General features: G+C 39.8%; 1 protein-coding gene across 4 annotated transcripts in view; it reads left to right on the top strand.

Moving 5' to 3' along the window:
* The window catches only part of sgcd (sarcoglycan, delta (dystrophin-associated glycoprotein)), a 523297-nt gene that overhangs the window by 404743 nt on the left and 97592 nt on the right, over nucleotides 1-20962 (top strand). For all 4 annotated transcript variants that reach the window (XM_062048869.1, XM_062048870.1, XM_062048868.1 and 1 more), the window contains exon 5: nucleotides 9898-10017. In XM_062048869.1, the coding sequence (XP_061904853.1) occupies nucleotides 9898-10017 (120 nt within the window). The remainder of the gene's footprint in view (nucleotides 1-9897; nucleotides 10018-20962) is intronic.

The raw sequence follows: 20962 nt of genomic DNA, 5'->3' as shown, positions 1-20962 counted from the left end.
CCCCGCTTAACTCCTTCACGATGTCTCAGTACGTGTTGGCTTTCATGTTTCTCCTTTGTGAACCGCTGCTGTGAATTTTTGACCACTCCTCTTGACAAAATTGGTGCAGTTCAGCTAAATTTGTTGGTTTTCTGACATGGACTTGTTTCTTCAGCATTGTCCACAAGTTTAAGTCAGGACTTTAGGAAGGCCATTGTAAAACTTTAATTCTAGCCTGATTTAGCCATTCCTTTACCACTTTTGACGTGTGTTTGGGGGTCATTGTCCTGTTGGAACACCCAACTGCGCCCAAGACCCAACCTCCGGGCTGATGATTTTAGGTTGTCCTGAAGAATTTGGAGGTAATCCTCCTTTTTCATTGTCCCATTTACTCTCTGCAAAGCACCAGTTTCATTGGCAGCAAAACAGGCCCAGAGCATAATACTACCACCACCATGCTTGATGGTAGGTCCGGTGTTCCTGGGATTAAAGACCTCACCTTTTATCCTCCAAACATATTGCTGGGTATTGTGGCAAAACAGCTAAAATTTTCTTTCATCTGACCACAGAACTTTCCTCCAGAAGGTCTTATCTTTGTCCATGTGATGTCAGATGAAACAAAAAATGAGCTGTTTGGCCACAATACCCAGCAATATGGAAACTAGCTCTCCAATCAGCTAAACAGACTCAATAACTCCACTGGGATGTTTTGATGAATTTAGAATACTGAAACAATTAAAAAAGAATGCCATTCTAAGGTAATGATGCTAACAAAAACACTTGTAAACGTGTTAGCATATTGCCGAATGCTAACAGCGCTATCTTAAATTCCATCACGATAGCACGCACAAATATTCATGAAAAAACTCCTACAGACATCACACATGAGACGGATTAATAAGTATGGATTGTTTTAGTTGTATTGTAAAATGTTACGTCCCGGTCGCATGGTGAAGACGGAACTCCGGATGCAGTGTGCAGGTAACAAAATGATTTAATGTTCATAAATCATGCAGGAACAAACAAACAAACACAAGAAGGAATGCCTATAGCACGGGGAGCTAACCGAATAGCTAATAAGGAAACGCATAAGGCAAAGCTTAGCTCAGGGATCCAAAGGGTAATCGACGTAAACTGTTGCATGGAAGCAAACAAAAGCACCGGACCGAGTGTGGCGAAAAGCAGGACTAAATAGCTCTCTAATTAGTGCCCGGAAACAGGCGAGCATCCCGAACACTAATCAGAGCCAGGTGAAAACAATGAATAGCCATGGCAACCAAGGAGACACAAAACAGGGGTGCTGAAACAGAACTAAGCCAACAAGTGAAATCAAATGTAAACAAACTATGATCCGGGCAACGGATCATGACATAAAACTTACAAACGTTGCCTGGAGTGATGAATGAAGCATCCTTTCGAGCAGAAACGCTGTGGACAAATACTTCCGGTTCAAGGAGCAAAACTGGAAGTACATTTTAACCAGCAGCACCTGCAGTGATGGCGCCACAGCATAAGCAAAAACCCCTTTCCAGTGTCTTTGTCGGCGCAATATAAAAACTATTTGTTGAATATGAAACTTTGTGGCAGTTAGCAAAGAAACATCCATAGATTAGCCACACCGTTTTATAAGCTGCAGGGTTCAAAGCGTGGGGGAAAAAGTAGCTGCTGTAGTCCAGGGAAAATAAAAAACGGTAGTTATAATGTTTGAGTGTCAAGCAGTGGTCCCCAACCACCGGGCCGCGGCCCGGCTGATTGGTACCGGCAGAGGTGGGTAGTAACACGCTACATTTACTCCGTTACATCTACTTGAGTAACTTTAGGGACAAATTGTACTTCTAAGAGTAGTTTTAATGCAACATACTTTTACTTTTACTTGAGTATATTTATAGAGAAGGAACGCTACTTTTACTCCGCTCCATTTACCTACATTCAGCTCGCTACTCGCTACTAATTTTTATCGATCTGTTAATGCACGCTTTGTTTGTTTTGGTTTGTCAGACAGACCTTCAAAGTATTATCTAGCGCATGCCTGCGTTTCATCCAATCAAATGCAGTCACTGGTGACGTTTGACTCCGTTTCACCAATCACATGCTGGTGACTTTTGACCAATCAAACAGAGCCAGGCGGTCACATGACCGTCACACGCGTACCCCAACTTAAAGAAGTTGAAAAACGTATTCGGGTGTTACCATTTAGTGGTCAATTGTACGGAATATGTACTGTACTGTGCAATCTACTAATAAAAGTTTAAATCAATCAATCAAAAGTGTGAAGGAAAAAAAGACACTTTTTTATTTCAAACGTACATCCCGTCAAAAGCCTAAAGACTGACCGCACAGTTCCTGTCTTCACAATAAAAGTGCCACTCCATCGCGCCTGCGCTACCAAATTAAGAGTCTCTGAAAGCCAGTGCAAACAAGCTAGCAAGCTACGGAGTTTGCCGCCAGTGTATTTCTTGTAAAGTGTATAAAAACGAATATGGAAGCTGGACAAATAAGATGACAAAAACCAACCACTTTCATGTAGTATTAAGACAGAAAGGAGGAACTTTTTTCTCCTCCATTTGAAAACGTGGACGTTATCAGCACTACTGTCTAATTTCAATCAATGTAAGTCATCAGAATCAGGTAATACACCAACTTATATTCTTGTCTTCATGAAAGAAAGGAATCTGTATGTTAAACATGCATGTATATTCATTAAGACACCTTTAACATGTGAACAAAAAAGGCAAAATAAATAAACATAAATTATATACTGTATATATAAATGTATGTATGTGTGTATATATATATATATATATATATATATATATATATATATATATATATATATATATATATATATATAGGCTCCAGCGCCCCCTGCGACCCCGAAGGGAATAAGCGGTAAAAAATGGATGGATGGATGGATATATATGATATGTGTGTGTATGTATATGATATGTGTGTGTATGTATATGTATATATGAGGTAGATCACCTCGACTTGGTCGTTTATTAAGTAATTGATTAACGTTGAAAAACTTATTGGGGGGTTACCATTTAGTGGTCAATTGTACGGATAAAAGTTTCAATCAATCAATCAGTGAATGCCTACTGAGCCTATGATGCTGTTAAGTTATTGTAGCTCAATTTGCCTTAATTTTTTTTATGTTAATGTATTATTATTTAATATATATTATTGTTTTAGTTGCTTAAGAGATATTCCTGGCTCTGAATTTGCTCATTGCTATTTTTATGTTTTTGTGCATTATTTGTTGCCGTCATCATTAAACGAACAGTTTACTCATCAGTTACTCAGTACTTGAGTAGTTTTTTCACAACATACTTTTTACTTTTACTCAAGTAAATATTTGGGTGACTACTCCTTACTTTTACTTGAGTAATAAATCTGTAAAGTAACAGTACTCTTACTTGAGTACAATTTCTGGCTACTCTACCCACCTCTGGGTACCGGGCCGCACAAGAATTTTTTTTTTTTTTTTTTTTTTTTTTTTTTTTTTTAAATTAAATCAACATAAAAAACACAATATATACATTATATATCAATATAGATCAATACAGTCTGCAGGGATACAGTACGTAAGCACACATGATTATATTTCTTTATGGAAAAAAAAAAAAAAAAATTTAAAAAAAAAACAAAAAAAAAAAAAAAAACCTCTTCCCCCCGGTCCGTGGGACACATTTTCAAGCGTTGACCTGTCCGCAGCTACAAAAAGGTTGGGGACCACTGCTCTAAAGTATATTTATTTCTATAAGATGGGAAGATAGAGTGAAAGTTTGGGGTAATTTGTAACCCTCCATCCTTTCTGGTGCTTCCACGTGTCAGCAGACGTGCTCAGGTTGCCTCGTTATAACGACTCCGTGTCATTACGTCGTTAATCATCCCTCCACCTGTGCCAGCGGCCACCATAACTCCGCTCCCACTTTCCTCTTTTGCGCCGCACCCCCCTATGGTCACCCTCTTAATAGAGCTGGCAGGCTCAGAGGGTTACAAATCACTCTTTGAGTAAACACGCACATGGGAGTGTCTTTCGCGTCTGAACGAGACGGCGGCATTGGAAAATCTACCCCCGGATGGACAGAATCCGCCGTGTCAATCTTTCTTTCTTCCATCTTTTCTTGTGCGTGCTGACTCCAGCAGACGTTTTTTTCTTTGAGCAAAACACGTTTATTTTTCCCGGCTTTCAGCTGCAGGTCACTCACTTTACTCCTTGATCATATTCCTTTCAATATTTGCGTTCTCAAGCTCTCGATTGCAACCTTCAGAAAAGATTTCGGAATGGATTATCCACATGAGGCACCGACTGTACATGTATGACTTTGTAGAGAAAAGCACTAAAAGCTGTGAAAACCGGAGAAAAGTGTAGATAGACCACCTTTTTTTCCCCGTTACATGCAAACTGCCAAGCACTGAGTTCAGCACGGAAAATGGGGCTGCGGTTTTGGTTTAAGTCAGCCAAATTTGCGTTATTTTGTTCAATTTTCAAGACGTTACGACATGTTTTTCTTTGTATATTCGGTGTCATTCAAAAGACAACAGAACATCGTGTTGTTCTGTATTGTTTTGTATTGTAGTGTTGGGCATCGTTTCAATTTGGACGATTATGGTTACCAATGATTATGATTCTTTTAAGAGGCAAGGTCAAAAATGTACTATGAATTTATAAGCAGTATATACCGTATTTTCCGGACCATAGGGTGCACCGGAATAAAAGGTGCACTGTCGATGCGCGGGTCTATTCAGGTCTTTTTTCATACAAAAGGCGCATTAAAGGCCTACTGAAATGAAATTGTTTTATTTAAACGGGGATAGCAGATCCATTCTATGTGTCATACTTGATCATTTCGCGATATTGCCATATTTTTGCTGAAAGGATTTAGTAGAGAACATCGACGATAAAGTTGCAACTTTTGGTCGCTGATAAAAAAAAAGCCTTGCCTGTACCGGAAGTAGCGTGACGTCAAAGGTTGACAGGCTCCTCACATTTCCCCATTGTTTTCAATGCAGCGAGAGCGATTGGGACCGAGAAAGCGACGATTACCCCATTAATTTGAGCGAGGATGAAAGATTCGTGGATGAGGAACGTTAGAGTGAAGGACTAGAGTGCAGTGCAGGACGTATCTTTTTTCGCTCTGACCGTAACTTAGGTACAAGCTGGCTCATTGGATTCCACACTCTCTCCTTTTTCTATTGTGTATCACGGATTTGTATTTTAAACCACCTCGGATACTATATCCTCTTGAAAATGAGAGTCGAGAACGCGAAATGGACATTCACAGTGACTTTTATCTCTACTACAATACATCGGCGAACACTTTAGCAACGGAGCTAACGTGATAGCATCGTGCTTAACTGCAGATAGAAACAAAAGAAATAAACCCCTGACTAGAAGGATAGACAGAAAATCAACAATACTATTAAACCATGGACCTGTAAATACACGGTTAATGCTTTCCAGCCTGGCGAAGCTTAACAATGCTGTTGCTAACGACGCCATTGAAGCTAACTTAGCAACCGGACCTCACAGAGCTATGCTAAAAACATTAGCTATCCACCTACGCCAGCCAGTCCTCAACTGCTCATCAACACCCGTGCTCACCTGCGTTCCAGCAATCGACGGCGCGACGAAGGACTTCACCCGATCATAGATGCGGTCGGCGGCCCGGAGACGGAGGAAGTCAAGGTGAGGTCGGCGGCTAGCGCGTCTGCTATCCATCTCAAAGTCCTCCTGGTTGTGTTGCTGTAGTCCGCCGCTAATACACCGATCCCACCTACAACTTTCTTCTTTGCAGTCTTCATTGTTCATTAAACAAATTGCTAAAGATTCACCAACACAGATTTCCAGAATACTGTGGAATTATGAGATGAAAACAGAGCTTTTTGTATTGGATTCAATGTGTCCGCATACTTCCGTTTCAACGATTGACGTCACGCGCATACGTCATCATACATAGACGTTTTCAACCGGAAGTTTAGCGGGAAATTTAAAATTGCACTTTATAAGTTAACCCGGCCATATTGGCATGTGTTGCAATGTTAAGATTTCATCATTGATATATAAACTATCAGACTGCATGTTCGGTAGTAGTGGGTTTCAGTAGGCCTTTAAAGGAGTCATATTATTTATTTATTTTCTAAATGGAAAACACTTCCTTGTGGTCTATATAACATGTAATGGTCGTTCTTTGGTCAAAATGTTGCATGGATTATGTTTTACAGATCATCTTCAAGCCGCTTTCTGACCGTCGCTTCCGGATGCGCCGTTTTGTGGGCGGTCTTATTTACGTGGCTCACCTTCGACAGCATCTTCTCCCCGTCATCTTTGTTGTAGCGGTGTAGCGTGCAAGGACGGGAGTCAAAGAAGTGTAAAAAGATGACGCTAACTGTTTTAATGACATTCAATCATTAACCTCTTAAGACCCAAGCTTTTTGTTTACATGCTTTTTTAATTTCTCTTTGCTATTTAGGCTTATTGGACCCTAATTAGAAGAAAAACTAAGAATCATCTTTTGATATAATGTACTTAGTCCATAAGTACACAAACGTGTACTTCATGTGTAGTGACATGCAATTTTTTTATTTTTACACTTTTTTTTTCAAATTCCATTGTATGTTATACTCTTCTGACACCACCAGATAGCAGTATAAGTGTCCACATAAGCGGCCATAAGACCCCAATTCAGTAGTGTACACAATTTTGGAAATAAGAGCTAAAAGGTGCTGTCCACGCATGTGGCCACTAAGGTTAAATCAACGACGGAGCAGCATCTCCTCATCCGTGGCTCACCAGTGCAACAACAATACCACAAATGTGTCCCGTGAAAAAACGTCCGACCGGAACCTTCTAATAACTAAAGTTCTGTGGGTGAATTATGTAAACTCACTACAGTTTTTACCGCTTTGATAGCTACTCTACTGACAGATTTAAGTAAGAACTTTACGCTTCTTTATATTAGAAATGGCAACAACGGAAGATGAATGCCACATAAGGTTTTTAATAACAAACCAAAAGGCGAGAGCAACTGGGAAGTGCCCTGAAAGTACAGGAGAAGCGATGCACGACAACAACTAAACTCAACGGGCCACAAAGTAAACAAAAAGAGAATGCTGGAGAACAGCAAAGACTTACGACACGTGTGGAGCAGAAACAAAGTACATGCGCACTTGACATGACAAGTGACAATGTCCCGACAACAAAAGACGGCACCGACACAACTTAAATAGTCTTGATTGATAACAGAAAACAGGTGGGGGGAATAATGCTCAGAAGCAGGAGTCAAGTATCTGCAGGGAAACACAAAAACGGAAATGCCACCAAAATAAAAGCACATGACAGGAACGAAAGCACTAACCACATCAAAACATCCATCCATCCATTTTCTACCGCTTATTCCCTTCGGGGTCGCGGGGGGCGCTGGAGCCTATCTCAGCTACAATCGGGCGGAAGGCGGGGTACACCCTGGACAAGTTGCCACCTCATCGCAGCACATCAAAACACTAAACTCAAAATAAGGTAAAAAAAAAAAAAGTGTTAATTCAACCTGAAGAGATGTTGGTTGCATTTTGTTTCATATTAATATTGTATTGTTACAATGTTGGAAAACAACAGCGAAAGTATCAGGTAAATCTACTGTTAAAATGTGGATTACTATACTTTTATTGAAAATTGCTTAAATGTGGTTTCAATGTCCACTTGTTAATTCAACCTAAAGTTTCGGTTGCACTTTATTTAAATAAGATGTGAATGCATTGCTTGTTTGTATCCATTATTCATTTATACATAATTCCCTTACAAGAAATAACCGCAATATAGGAAACGTCACCTACGGTGTCTAATACCCTCTATTTATTTATTTCTCAGTCACAGTGCTTGATTTTGTTCTTTGCTAAAAAGTTACTGAATCGATTTCAACTCACTAAATCGTTTCGGATCGTTCTAAAAAAAAACAAATTGTTGTTAAAACGAATTCGTTTTAGCTACAGTGCTAACCTTACACGCACATTCGAACAGCAACATCATGCTAAGTTAGTTTATTCTCTTTAGAAAAACAAAATGGTCAAACTCACTTTTGGTGTCAAATTACTGCTAGAACATCATTAAAAGTCCATTCTGCACACTAAGTGACATTTAACCTAGAGATGTCCGATAATGGCTTTTTTGCCGATATCCGATATTCCGATATCGTCCAACTCTTAATTACCGATACCGATATATACAGTCGTGGAATTAACCCATTATTATGCCTAGTTTTGTTGTGATGCCCCGCTGGATGCATTAAACCAGTGGTTCTCAACCTTTTTTCAGTGATGTACCCCCTGTGAACATTTTTTTAATTCAAGTACCCCCTAATCAGAGCAAAGCATTTTTGGTTGAAAAAAAGAGATAAAGAAATAAAATACAGCACTATGTCATCAGTTTCTGATTTATTAAATTGTATAACAGTGCAAAATATTGCTCATTTGTAGTGGTCTTTCTTGAACTATTTGGAAAAAAAAGATATAAAAATAACTAAAAACTTGTTGAAAAATAAACAAGTGATTCAATTATAAATAAAGATTTCTACACATAGAAGTAATCATCAACTTAAAGTGCCCTCTTTGGGGATTGTAATAGAGATCCATCTGGATTCATGAACTTAATTCTAAACATTTCTTCACAAAAAAATTAATCTTTAACATCAATATTTATGGAACATGTCCACAAAAAATATAGCTGTCAAAATTGAATATTGCATTGTTGCATTTCTTTTCACAGTTCTTTTTGACAGACATTTTAGTGAGGGTCAAACCATCATGGCATGGGGGAAACTCTGGGTTTATGGTATTGAATGGAATAGCCTACTTGATTTGATGTTCAGTTTATGAACTTACATTCATATTTTGTTGAAGTATTATTCAATAAATATATTTATAAAGGATTTTTGAATTGTTGCTATTTTTAGAATATTTTTAAAAAATCTCACATACCCCTTGGCATACCTTCAAGTACCCCCAGGGGTACGCGTACCCCCATTTGAGAACCACTGCATTAAACAATGTAACAAGGTTTTCCAAAATAAATCAACTCAAGTTATGGAAAAAAATGCCAACATGGCACTGCCATATTTATTATTGAAGTCACAAAGTGCATTATTTTTTTTAACATGCCTCAAAACAGCAGCTTGGAATTTGGGACATGGTCTCCCTGAAAGACCATGAGGAGGTTGAGGTGGGCGCGGTTGGGGGGGCGCGGGGGTAGCAGATGGTGTATATTGTAGAGTCCCGGAAGAGTTAGTGCTGCAAGGGGTTCTGGGTATTTGTCCTGTTGTGTTTATGTTGTGTTACGGTGCGGATGTTCTCCCGAAATGTGTTTGTCATTCTTGTTTGGTGTGGGTTCACAGTGTGGCGCATATTTCTAACAGTGTTAAAGTTGTTTATACCGCCACCCTCAGTGTGACCTGTATGGCTGTTGACCAAGTATGCGTGGCATTCACTTGTGTGTGTGAAAAGCCGTAGATATTATGTGACTGGGCCGGCACATAAAGGCAGTGCCTTTAAGGTTTATTGGCGCTCTATACTCCTCCCTACGTCCGTGTACACAGCGCGTTTTAAAAAAGTCATACATTTTACTTTTTGAAACCGATACCAATCATTTCCGATATTACATCTTAAAACATTTATCGGCCGATAATATCAGCAGTCCGATATTATCGGACATCCCTAATTTAACCTCATATAAAACATATTTTTGTACATATTTTAGTACTGAATAAGCACAGGAATGCACTGTATAGTGTGAGCTCGCTGCCAGTAAGATTTCCTTTACATCCACACACACGTCTGTAGCTAATACTGAACTCCCATTCAATGCAAGCTCCTTCCTAAAGATTTCACCTGTAATTCAATCTTCTGCATTTTGTTTTGCTTCAGGATCCAGCGGGTTTAAGGCGCGAGGCAAGATGTTCGAGGTCAAATCCACGTCCGGGAAGCTCCTTTTCTCGGCCGACGAGCAGGAGGTGGTGGTGGGCGCCGAGAGGCTCCGAGTGATGGGTGAGTGGTCCGATATACGACTTTGTGCTTTTACGCTGAAGTTAAAGGAGGCTCTGGAAATCGCTGACGGGCAGGTGGAGACGTTCTCCTCCGACATATGGCTTTGTGGGCGATGAAACCAGACGAGGGAGGAGGAGGCCTCATTGTGACAGACGCAGGAAGATTTCGATTAAAAAAGTTATTCTTACAGTGACCCTGATAGTTTAGATTGGAGTGAAGACTGGGAGAATTTCCTGTACAGACGGGAGCGATTTTTCCTTCTCCCCCGCTCGTCTACATTCACTTACAGCATCGCACAGTCAGATTGCGTTAGCGTCACCCGACCTTGGCAAAGTGCTGCCGTGCCACAGATGGCAGGGGGGGATGCGTTATTAGACGGGCATTGTTCTACTTCTAAATCTTTGAAGACCGAGACACTCTCTCGAAATAATGCAGAATGTCAAAGCGAGCCGGAGCTTTTCCTCCTGTCACTCACGCACACACACAGAAATATCAGCGACCAGCATTTTAAAGTGTTTTCCTTTTGTTTCCCTTATTTATTTAAAGGACAATGTGCAGTTACACTTAAAAGATAGCTACGCTAGATTTAACACCATGCTAATTTCCATCCGTAGTCCTTTTAAGGCACATTTAGCATTTGCAGTTAAAATTACACAACATTACACACCAATAATTAGCCTATTCTTAATTTTTTGTTTTCTCAAAGGTTTTTGTATACCGTCTCGGTTTTTGTACGGCCAAAAATTGCGCAAAACAAAGGTATCCTTCGGGTGCCCGTAGAAAGAATCCCACCTGTTGGTGGATCAGTCTCTGTGCTTTTTTAATTGAACGGAAAATAGCTATTGGCTGTCATAAAAGTTGCTAGAAGTTGATAGACGACATCATTGGCTCATTTGAATAGTTCATTTACAATGGATGCTGTAGGAAAGAGGAATAACGTGGTGGGAGACATAAAATGTGAGTTAAAAAATGCAAATTATGATTAGAATTGTAAAAAAAAAAATTCTTCTGTTAAGTCTTAGTTCAGTTGTATTTTTCGTTGTTCTCTCGTTAAATGTTAGAGTATAGAATAGGATCAAAAGACGGAAGCGTTGTGGTATTTAAGAACGAACCAAATCTATTGACTGGCTCATTAACGTGAACGATTGGTTTGTTTTTATTTGAAGCGTGACAGTGATGAAACATTTACATCTCACTCTGTAAACCACGGCAGAGTGAGTGTACATCTCCTCTCTGCTCCGACTGGAATGGAATGAAACTTTATTGCCATTGCACTTAAAAGTACAACTAAATGTGTTTTCAGTACAAGCTGTCTGAGACTTCAGTAGACAGGGGACAGCCTGTGAGGAAAGGCTCACAGCAGCACCGCTTGTACATTGAGTATATTAGAGTGATACGCGCTTTCATGTCTCCAAAACATCCGAAAAAAAGTCAGTAGAGGAGTTGGAAAGATTCTAGATTTAGCGAGAAAGTCGCCAAGTTGAAAACAGTGTGCCAAGTTAAAGTACCAAACTAGGTGTGGTGAAATTACCCTCTGCATTTGACCCATCCCCTTGTTCCGCCCCCTGGGAGGTGAGGGGAGCAGCGAGCAGCTGCGGTGGCCGCGCTCGGGAATCATTTTGGTGATTTACCCCCAATTCCAACCCTTGATGCTGAGTGACATGGGTCCCATTTTTATAGTCTTTGGTATGACTCGGCCGGGGTTTGAACTCACGACCTACCGACCTCAGGGCGTACACTCTAACCACTAGGCCACTGAGCAGGCTTACACCCGACTTAGGTTGCTTAGGATTGGTTTACATTGCGTGGTGCCTTCCATGGTAGGCTAGACTTAGCAACGCACATTTATGGATTGGTCTGCGATTGGTTATTTCGGTCAATCAATCAGTACCCGAACTACGACATGTCGTGAGGAAAATAGTTTATCATTATAAAAACATATAGAGTAGTGAATGGGGAAATACAAGTGTGAGAAATGTCAAGTGCGTCAAAATGAAAAACATATTCGTTCTTGTCTTAAATAGGGATTGTGAATCATAGGCAAAATTCCCTTTTAAAGTGACACACGTCGAAGCTTCGACGGACACAGTATCATTCCTTGTGTTTCATTAGACATAGACCAGGGGTGTCAAAACTTATTTTAGCTCAGGGGCCGCATGGAGGAAAATCTGTGCACACGCTGTCAGGTTTAAGCACCAAACTATCTATTAAACAGAACAAGAAGCAAGGAATCAGGCAGAGACAGAGTTAAATTGTGATCATGAGGAGAATGCATGGAGCTGCACACTCAGTTACAGTCTCACCCTACGCTCTGAGGAACAGTCCACCCGTTCCTCTATTTATTCAGTTTGGGAGTTCCCTAGTTACATGCTGAGACTGCTTCTAAAGGGAGAGGTCACACTCCTCGCATGCCATGGAAGATAACAAGTTGTGTGCCCTTGAACGAAGCAGAAAAAGTACAGAATAGACAATAACTAGAGCAATGGCCTTTAAGCATAAGAGTTGTGTGATAACTTATATATAATTATTCTAACAACGTGGGCCGGACTATTGAAATCATGGCATTAAAACTAAAAAATAAAGACAACTTCAGATTGTTTTCTTTGTCTTACTTTGGCCAAAAATAGAACAAACACATTCTGAAAATATTACAATAAAAATGTTGAAAAATAAATACCGGCGGCGGTAAAGTTTAGATCCTTGCAGGAAAGAAGAAAGTCAATGAATGTTTATAACTGAATAAATTGACCAATGCATTCTAATATTTTTTTTTATGAATTAAGTAACGTTTATGACAACCTTTTTCCAAAACACAATACAGAATGTGAGATATAACAGGATAATGCATACATTTATCATTTGTTTTTAAAACGATTACAAAAAAAGTGGGACCCCAAAAATGTATTGTGGGACCTCATTTTTATGACTTGATGGGGTCCCTGGGACCGCATTTTGAGAATTCCTAGCGCCAACACTGATGGAGTATTGGTGCGGGCAAAACAGCAGCAGGCGGCTGTGGCCTGCGGGCCGGTTCTAATACTAATCAAATATCATCAATGGGGTCAATGGTGTTTTAAAATCGTGTTTTTATCATCTTCGTCTTTTAGCAAAAGTAAAACCGTTTTTTATCTTTTAACCTTTTTGAACAAGTCGTGCATGCTTTTATTTCAAGATTACTGCAATGCACTTTATGCTGGCATTAGCCAAAAAGCTCTCTCCCGGTTGCAGTTAGTCCAGAACGCGGCAGCACGACTTTTAACAGGGGCCAGAAAAAAGCCAGCATATAACCCCAATTCTTGAGACTTTGCACTGGCTCCCTGTTCATCCTAGAATTGATTTTAAAATATTGCTGTTTGGTTTTAAAGCTTTGCATGGACTGGCACCTCAGTATATCTCGGACCTCATCCAAATTTACACTCCTGCCCGTGCTCTGAGGTCCGAGAGCCAGCTCCAGCTCGTGGTGCCCAAAACGAGAATTAAAACCAGGGGAGACAGGGGCCTTCTCTGTGGTCGTCCCTAAGCTCTGGAACACTCTGCCCCTCCATGTTCGAACTGCTTCCATAGTGGAGTGTTTTAAGTCTCGTCTTAAGACCCACTTTTATTCTCTGCTCACTAAGTGGTCCTCTGTGTTTTTAAATTTGTATTTCTATTTATTGTTTTAATTGATTTTACCCTTTAAAATCGTTTTTAATCATATTTATTTTTATATTGGTTTTATATTTATTTATTTTGTTTTCATTCAGTCATTGGTGGAGCTAAGGATAGTATTTGAATCTTGTTTTTAATATATTTGTGGAGCACTTTGGAAACATTTTTGTTGTTTAAATGTGCTATCAGTGGCCTTGTGGTTAGAGCAGTGGTTTGATCGAACCCTAGGGGTTCGGTGAGTCGGCCTTAGGGGTTCGGCGGAGCCTCCGCCGCGGAGGTCGAGACACACCCGACTCATCGTGTAAATAAAAATGTCTCCCTATCGGCGTATTATGGATATTTGAGTCCTGGGCATGACATTAAAGTGCATCTGGCAGTGGAGGCTCCTCTATGGGGTCTTGGGGCACTAGGAGGTTAACCCCTTTACTACTGTTACCCCAAGTGGCCCTTGGCAAAGGCCTACTACCTGACTGCCCCCTAGCCAGGGATATGGTGAAGACCTCAACGGCGGAGCAGGCGGAAGACGGTAGATTTAAGAACTACCACAACGGCTGCGATGACGGAAGAAGGCTGCAGCAGAAAAGGGTCCCCAGTCGTCTTGGACTCCATGCCACTGGGCCCTGACCCGATTCTGTCAAGGGTCGTGTGGTGACCGTCTGTGCACCAGTCTCCCCACGTTAAACTAAGTCACGCACAGGCCTCCTCCATAAAGGGATACACCCCTACCAGGAGGATCGTCATACTCGTTCGAGTGACCGCCGATGATATTATGGATACCCCCAAAGGATGTTCCCTCTAATTTTCCATCTGATTTGCAGGTGTGTCATTTGTTGTGAGTTCATGCACTGTGTTGGTTTTGTTCTTTGAACAAGGTGATGTTCATGCATGGTCAATTTTGTGCACCAGTAAAAAAACATATAACTTTGTCTTGAATTTGAAAAAAAAACAAAACACTTTATTTTTCACTAAAGAAGGGTTCGGTGGATGCACATATGAAACTGGTGGGGTTCGGTACCTCCAACAAGGTGAAGAACCACTGGGTTAGAGTGTCCGCCCTGAGATCGGCAGGTCGTGAGTTCAAACAAAAATGGGACCCATTACCTCCCTGCTTGACACTCAGCATCAAGGGTTGGAATTGGGGGTTAAATCACCAAAATGATTCCCGGGCGTGGCCACCGCTGCTGCTCACTGCTCCCCTCACCTCCCAGGGGGTTATCAAGGGTGAAAGGGTCAAATGCAGAGGATAATTTCACCACACCTAGTGTGTGTATGACAATCATTGGTACTTTAAAGGCCTACTGAAACCCACTACTACCGACCACGCAGTCTGATAGTTTATATATCAATGATGAAATCTTAACATTATAACACATGCCAATACGGCCGGGTTAACTTATAAAGTGACATTTTAAATTTGCCGCTAAACTTCCGGTTCGAAACGCCTCTGAGGATGACGTATGCGCGTGACGTAGCCCGGCGAACACGGGTATGCCTTCCACATTGAAGCCAATACGAAAAAGCTCTGTTTTCATTTCATAATTCCACAGTATTCTGGACATCTGTGTTCGTGAATCTGTTGCAATCACGTTCATTGCATTATGGAGAAGGAAGCTGAGCAAGCAAAGAAGAAAGTTGTCGGTGCGAAATGGACGTATTTTTCGAACGTAGTCAGCAACAACAGTACACAGCCGGCGCTTCTTTGTTTACATTCCCGAAAGATGCAGTCAAGATGGAAGAACTCGGATAACAGAGACTCTAACCAGGAGGACTTTTGACTTCGATACACAGACGCCTGTAGAGAACTGGGACAACACAGACTCTTACCAGGATTACTTTGATTTGGATGACAAAGACGCAGAAGTGCTTCTGTGAGTATGCAGCTTTGGCTTCTAAACATTTGATCGCTTGACCGTATGTGCGCAACTTTTTTTTGCGTATGTACGTAACTTTTTTAAAATATATAAGCTTTATGAACCTTGGGTTAGGTCAGGGGTCACCAACCTTTTTGAAACCAAGAGCTACTTCTTGGGTAGTGATTAATGCGAAGGGCTACCAGTTAGATACACACTTAAATAAATTGCCAGAAGTAGCCAATTTGCTCAATTTACCTTTAACTCTGTTATTATTAATAATTAATGATATTTATCTTTGTGGAAACACTGATCATCTTAATGATTTCTTACAATAAATATATATAGAAACAGATAAACATCAATATGCAACACTTTATTTTTATATTTTCTCTAAGTGCACATTTTTCAAATTGAACATTTTCAAATGATCACTTCTAAGACAGTCTTGTGAAATCACAATATCCCATTTTAACTAGATAGCCACTAACATTTTTGAACAAATCATGAATTACTTTGCACCATGTTTGTACAAATAATAACTCATGTAAAATACAAAAGTAAACTCTCAAATTTTTAAATCATGTCACCCTTTGAACTGGACACCAAATCTGTTATCTGTTTCTTTGTCAGTTAGTGGGAAGCCTGGCATTGCATGCTGTTAACTAGTGTGTTGTACTCTGGTGTGTAACTTGACACTGTAACTCTGAGTGAGTCTTGCAGATGTGCATCAGTGAGGCGTGTTCTGTGTTTGTTCTTGATGAAGTTCATGTCAGAAAAGGCTGATTCACAAAGATAAGATTTTTCCTCATTGTTTGCGGAACCTTCTTAATCTTTTGGACATATTTTCACAGCAATCTGGCCTTAAGCTTAATTATGATAAATGTAAAATGTTAAGAATCGAAAATCTAAAGGGAACGTCCTTTCGAATGGAATGCAAAGTGCCTGTTTTGTGGACAGATGGACCAGTTAACATACTTGGTGTTGTTGTCCCAGAAAATCTGGAAGATCTAGGCTCAGTAAATTATGATAATCGACTAAGAAAGCTGGACAAAATTATGCAATTATGGAAAGGGAAATCCCTAACCTTGTATGGTAAAATGTCTATTGCCAACTCATTAATTATTCCTCAATTTATTTATTTGTTTTTGTCATTTCCAGCTCCATCACAAAACTTTTTTAAGATTTATGAGCGGAGGGTCTTCGATTTTGTCTGGAACGGCAAACCAGAAAAGATTAAAAGAAAGGTTTTGTACAAAGAGTATGAATGTGGGGGCCTGAAACTTCTCAACCTTGAAGCTATGTGTCTGTCTTTAAAAGCATCAATTGTTCCAAAGATGTATTTAAACATTGAGTGGTACACAAATGTCCTGTTGGACAAAAAACATGTACTGTATCAAAAGAAATTGTATCCTTTTTTACAAGTGATCCCCTCCCAGAGAGTCTGCTGGGAAACATGGCGGGGTTCATAAAGGAAACAATCCACTCATAGTGGTGTTTTCAATTTTATGTGCCAGAAAAAAGAGACGGTATTTTGCAGCAGTTAATATGGATGAACTCTAATATTGTAATAGATGGAAAGCCTTTCTTTTGGAAAAATATGTTTGAAAGAGGAATAATTTTTGTCAATGATATTATCAATGAGAATGGTAAAATGATGAAGTATGATGAATTTAGAGCTATGTATGGTGATGCTTGCTCAAGCTTTTCATTTTATCAACTAACTGGAGTAATTGGGAAAAGATGGAAACAAATAATTAATTATGGAACTACTAAATTATTAGTTTGTAAACCTCTAATAAGAAATTCTAGTTGGCAAAAAGGAACTAAAATAAATAGAAAAATATATAATTTTTATTTAATAAAGAAATCTTTGAAGGCTGCCTCATACAACACAAATGGAAAATGGGAGGACTTTTTTGACTGCCCGTTGCCATGGGATGCCATATTCAAACTAATCTATAAAACCACTATCGATGTGCAAAATCGTTATTTTCAAATTAAAATTATTTATAACTTCTTACCCACAGGGAAAATATTAAAATTATGGAATATGACAGAGTCAGATGATTGCCGATTTTGTTGTCAGGAGCCTGAATCCACCCTGCATTTGTTTTGGTATTGTCATATTGTGTCTTTGTTTTGGGTGGAAGTTGAAAAAATGTGTTTAAGGATTGGTTTGTTTATGAAGCTTAATGTGGTTTCTGTTATTTTAGGAGATTTCATTGACAATCATGATTTAGTCAATTTAATTATAGTACTCGGTAAAATGTTTATTTTTAAGGCCAAAAACAGATATTCACTTAGTATTACTTTCTTTAAAACATTTATTCAGTATTATCTAACTTTAGAAAGTTACATGGTTGAAAACGATAATGATGCCAAAAAACGTTTAAAAAAAGATGAGAAGTCCTCAAAGGCTTATTTTGAAAGTATAATTATGTTTATAGATTATATGATATCTGTTGTTGTGTTCCCTAATTTGAGTGACCTGGACATAATCTGGACTGTACATAAATGCTTATTTTGATAATGTAATTTTGTTTATAAATGATATGCAATCTGTTGTGTTCCCTAATTTTTTTCTGTGTACATGAATGAAGGTGTGTGTTGCTGAGTCCGACTTGGACATTATCTGGACTGGGCCTGGTTTAAAAAAACCCTTTAAACAAATCTAATTTCATTGACAACCTGGTCTGTTGAAGATAAGGCCCTTTTTTAAAAAATAAAATAAAATAAGATAAATAAATAAAAAACATTTTCTTGGATAAAAAAGAAAGTAAAACAATATAAAAATAATTACATAAAAATAGTAATTAATGAAAATGTTAGTGGACCAGCAGCCTATACAATCATGTGTGCTTCAGGGACTGTGTCCCTTGCAGGTGTGTTGTCTATGTTGTGGGAACCAGAATATTGGTAGCAGAAAGAAATAACCCCTTTTGTGTGAGTGGGTGTGGATGAGTGTGCATGGGGGAAGTTGTTTGGGTTGATGCACTGATTGAAAGTGTATCTTGTGTTTTTTCTATGTAGATTTAATTTTTAAAAAAAAAAAAAAAAAAATTTTTTTTTTTAATTTTTTTTTTTTTTTTTTTTTTTTTTTTTTAGAACAGGCCCGCGGGCGACTCGTCTGGTCCTTACGGGCGACCTGGTGCCCGCGGGCACCGCGTTGGTGACCCCTGGGTTAGGTGAACGGTCTTTTGGGCTGAGTGATTGTGTGTGTTGATCAGGTGTTTGAATTGTATTGGCGTGTTCTATGGAGCTAGGAGCTAGCAGAGGAGCTAGGAGCTAGCGTAACAAACATGCAGGTGTTTTTATGCAGGATTAATTTGTGGCATATTAAATATAAGCCTGGTTGTGCTGTGGCTAATAGAGTATATATATGTCTTGTGTTTATTTACTGTTGTAGTCATTCCCAGCTGAATATCAGGTCACCCCCGGCTCTCACAGCATCTTCCCTATCTGAATAGCTTCAACTCCCCACTAGTCCTTCACTTGCACTTTACTCATCCACAAATCTTTCATCCTCGCTCAAATTAATGGGGAAATTGTCGCTTTCTCGGTCCGAATCTCTCTCACTTCATGCGGCCATTATTGTAAACAATAGGGAACTTTGCGTATATGTTCAACTGACTACGTCACGCTACTTCCGGTAGGGGCAAGCCTTTTTTTTATCAGATACCAAAAGTTGCAATCTTTATCGTCGTTGTTCTATACTAAATCCTTTCAGCAAAAATATGGCAATATCGCGAAATGATCAAGTATGACACATAGAATAGATCTGCTATCCCCGTTTAAATAAAAAAAATTCATTTCAGTAGGCCTTTAATATTAATAAAGTGGATTGGATCTGGCCCACTGGCCTTGACTTTGACACATAGGACATAGACGCTTTTGTATCGTTTGACCCATCACTACCTAGAAACAGTTCTTGAAAAGGGTTGCAGGCAGAAAATGGTGAGGAAAAAAAAAACTTGCACTTTTGGTTTCTGAATTCAGTTTTAACAAGCTCAACTGGCTTGGAAACGCATCCAACTGCAAGTGCCTTTTCCAGCTTTGTGAGCTCACATGAACAATCCCGAGTTTTTCAAGAATGTTCCAGCAAAAAGTCCCTCGTCTTCTCGCACCGATGGATGGCACTTGGAGACGCTCGTGCTGAAGCGCGCTGACGTATGAAACTCGAGTTTTGGAAGTCTTGCACCTCATTAGGATGATTCTCCAATGGGTGGTTAAACTAACGTGTTCAGCCCAGCTCCCCATACAACACGGACGCAGGTCAGGAGCACTCGCGCTCACTGGGCTTCTTCGCAGATTTGTCAGCATCTCCCTTAACGCTGGTCCAGCTGACAGGAACCCGATAGGCGGCACAAGCACATTTTTGCACATTGGCCGCCACTCGCTCCAGATAACACGGCAAAGTGTAGACGGCCTCCGTTGGCCCTGCCGGGACGCGGTAACTCCCCCGTCTTTTATCCTCACATTACAACTTAACGGCGTCCACTCCGGAGCAAGGACGGCCGCTACGACCGGGAAAGGTTTGATGGATCGCAAATATAAAGTTAGAAAGACACCTTGTCGCCTGTGTTACATCATTTAGCTATGACGATCATAAAAACGACAGAAGGACCGGGAAGAAAAAAAGAAGACATGATTAGTCTGATCTCAACAAGCAGCTAAATATATTCCGGGGAGGTTTGTGAATTCAGGTCAAGCCTGCAAGCCTGTATCATTGATCAGGACTCGCAGCAAACAAGACGCTCTGATCACACGCGCAGAAAGGAAATCAAGACTTCATCAGCCCGGCTTTTTCTCAGATGCTCCAGATGAAAGGCTGAGAAGGCGGCCTCTAACCTGACAATGGCGCTAATTATTGCGCGGCAGAGAAGGGAAAAATACTTTTTTGCGGAGATTTAGGTTTTGTGGAGTTTCCATGTCCTTGCTGTGCCATCCAAAAACTTGCATGTTCAGTGCTTCGCCATTATTTTCTTCTACGCCCCCACCTAGGAAGGAGAAAACATTTCAACACCCCACCCCACTCTGCTATAAATAGTATCATTTGTCTAAAAATAACTGCACAACATTGTGTCCTTAACATTATTATTAAATAAAAGCTGAGATAGGCTCCGGCACCCCCTGCAACCCCGTAAGGCAGTGGTCCCCAACCTTTTTGTAGCTGGGGACCGGTCAACGCTTGAAAATTTGTCCCACGGACCGAGGGGTGGGGGTGGGGGGATTTTTATTTATTTTTTATTTTATTTTTTTTTTCTTCCATAAAGAAATACAATCATGTGTGCTTACGGACTGTATCCCTGCAGACTGTATTGATATGTATTGATATATAATGTACATATTGTGTTTTTTATGTTGATTTAATTTAAAAAAAACATTTGTATTTTTATTTTCATTTTCATTTTTATTTTTATTTTTATTTTTATTTTTATTTTGAT

This window comes from Entelurus aequoreus, linkage group LG05, assembly GCF_033978785.1.
Source record: "Entelurus aequoreus isolate RoL-2023_Sb linkage group LG05, RoL_Eaeq_v1.1, whole genome shotgun sequence".
Lineage (NCBI taxonomy): Eukaryota > Metazoa > Chordata > Actinopteri > Syngnathiformes > Syngnathidae > Entelurus > Entelurus aequoreus.
This window is presented reverse-complemented; position numbering and strand designations above follow the sequence as displayed.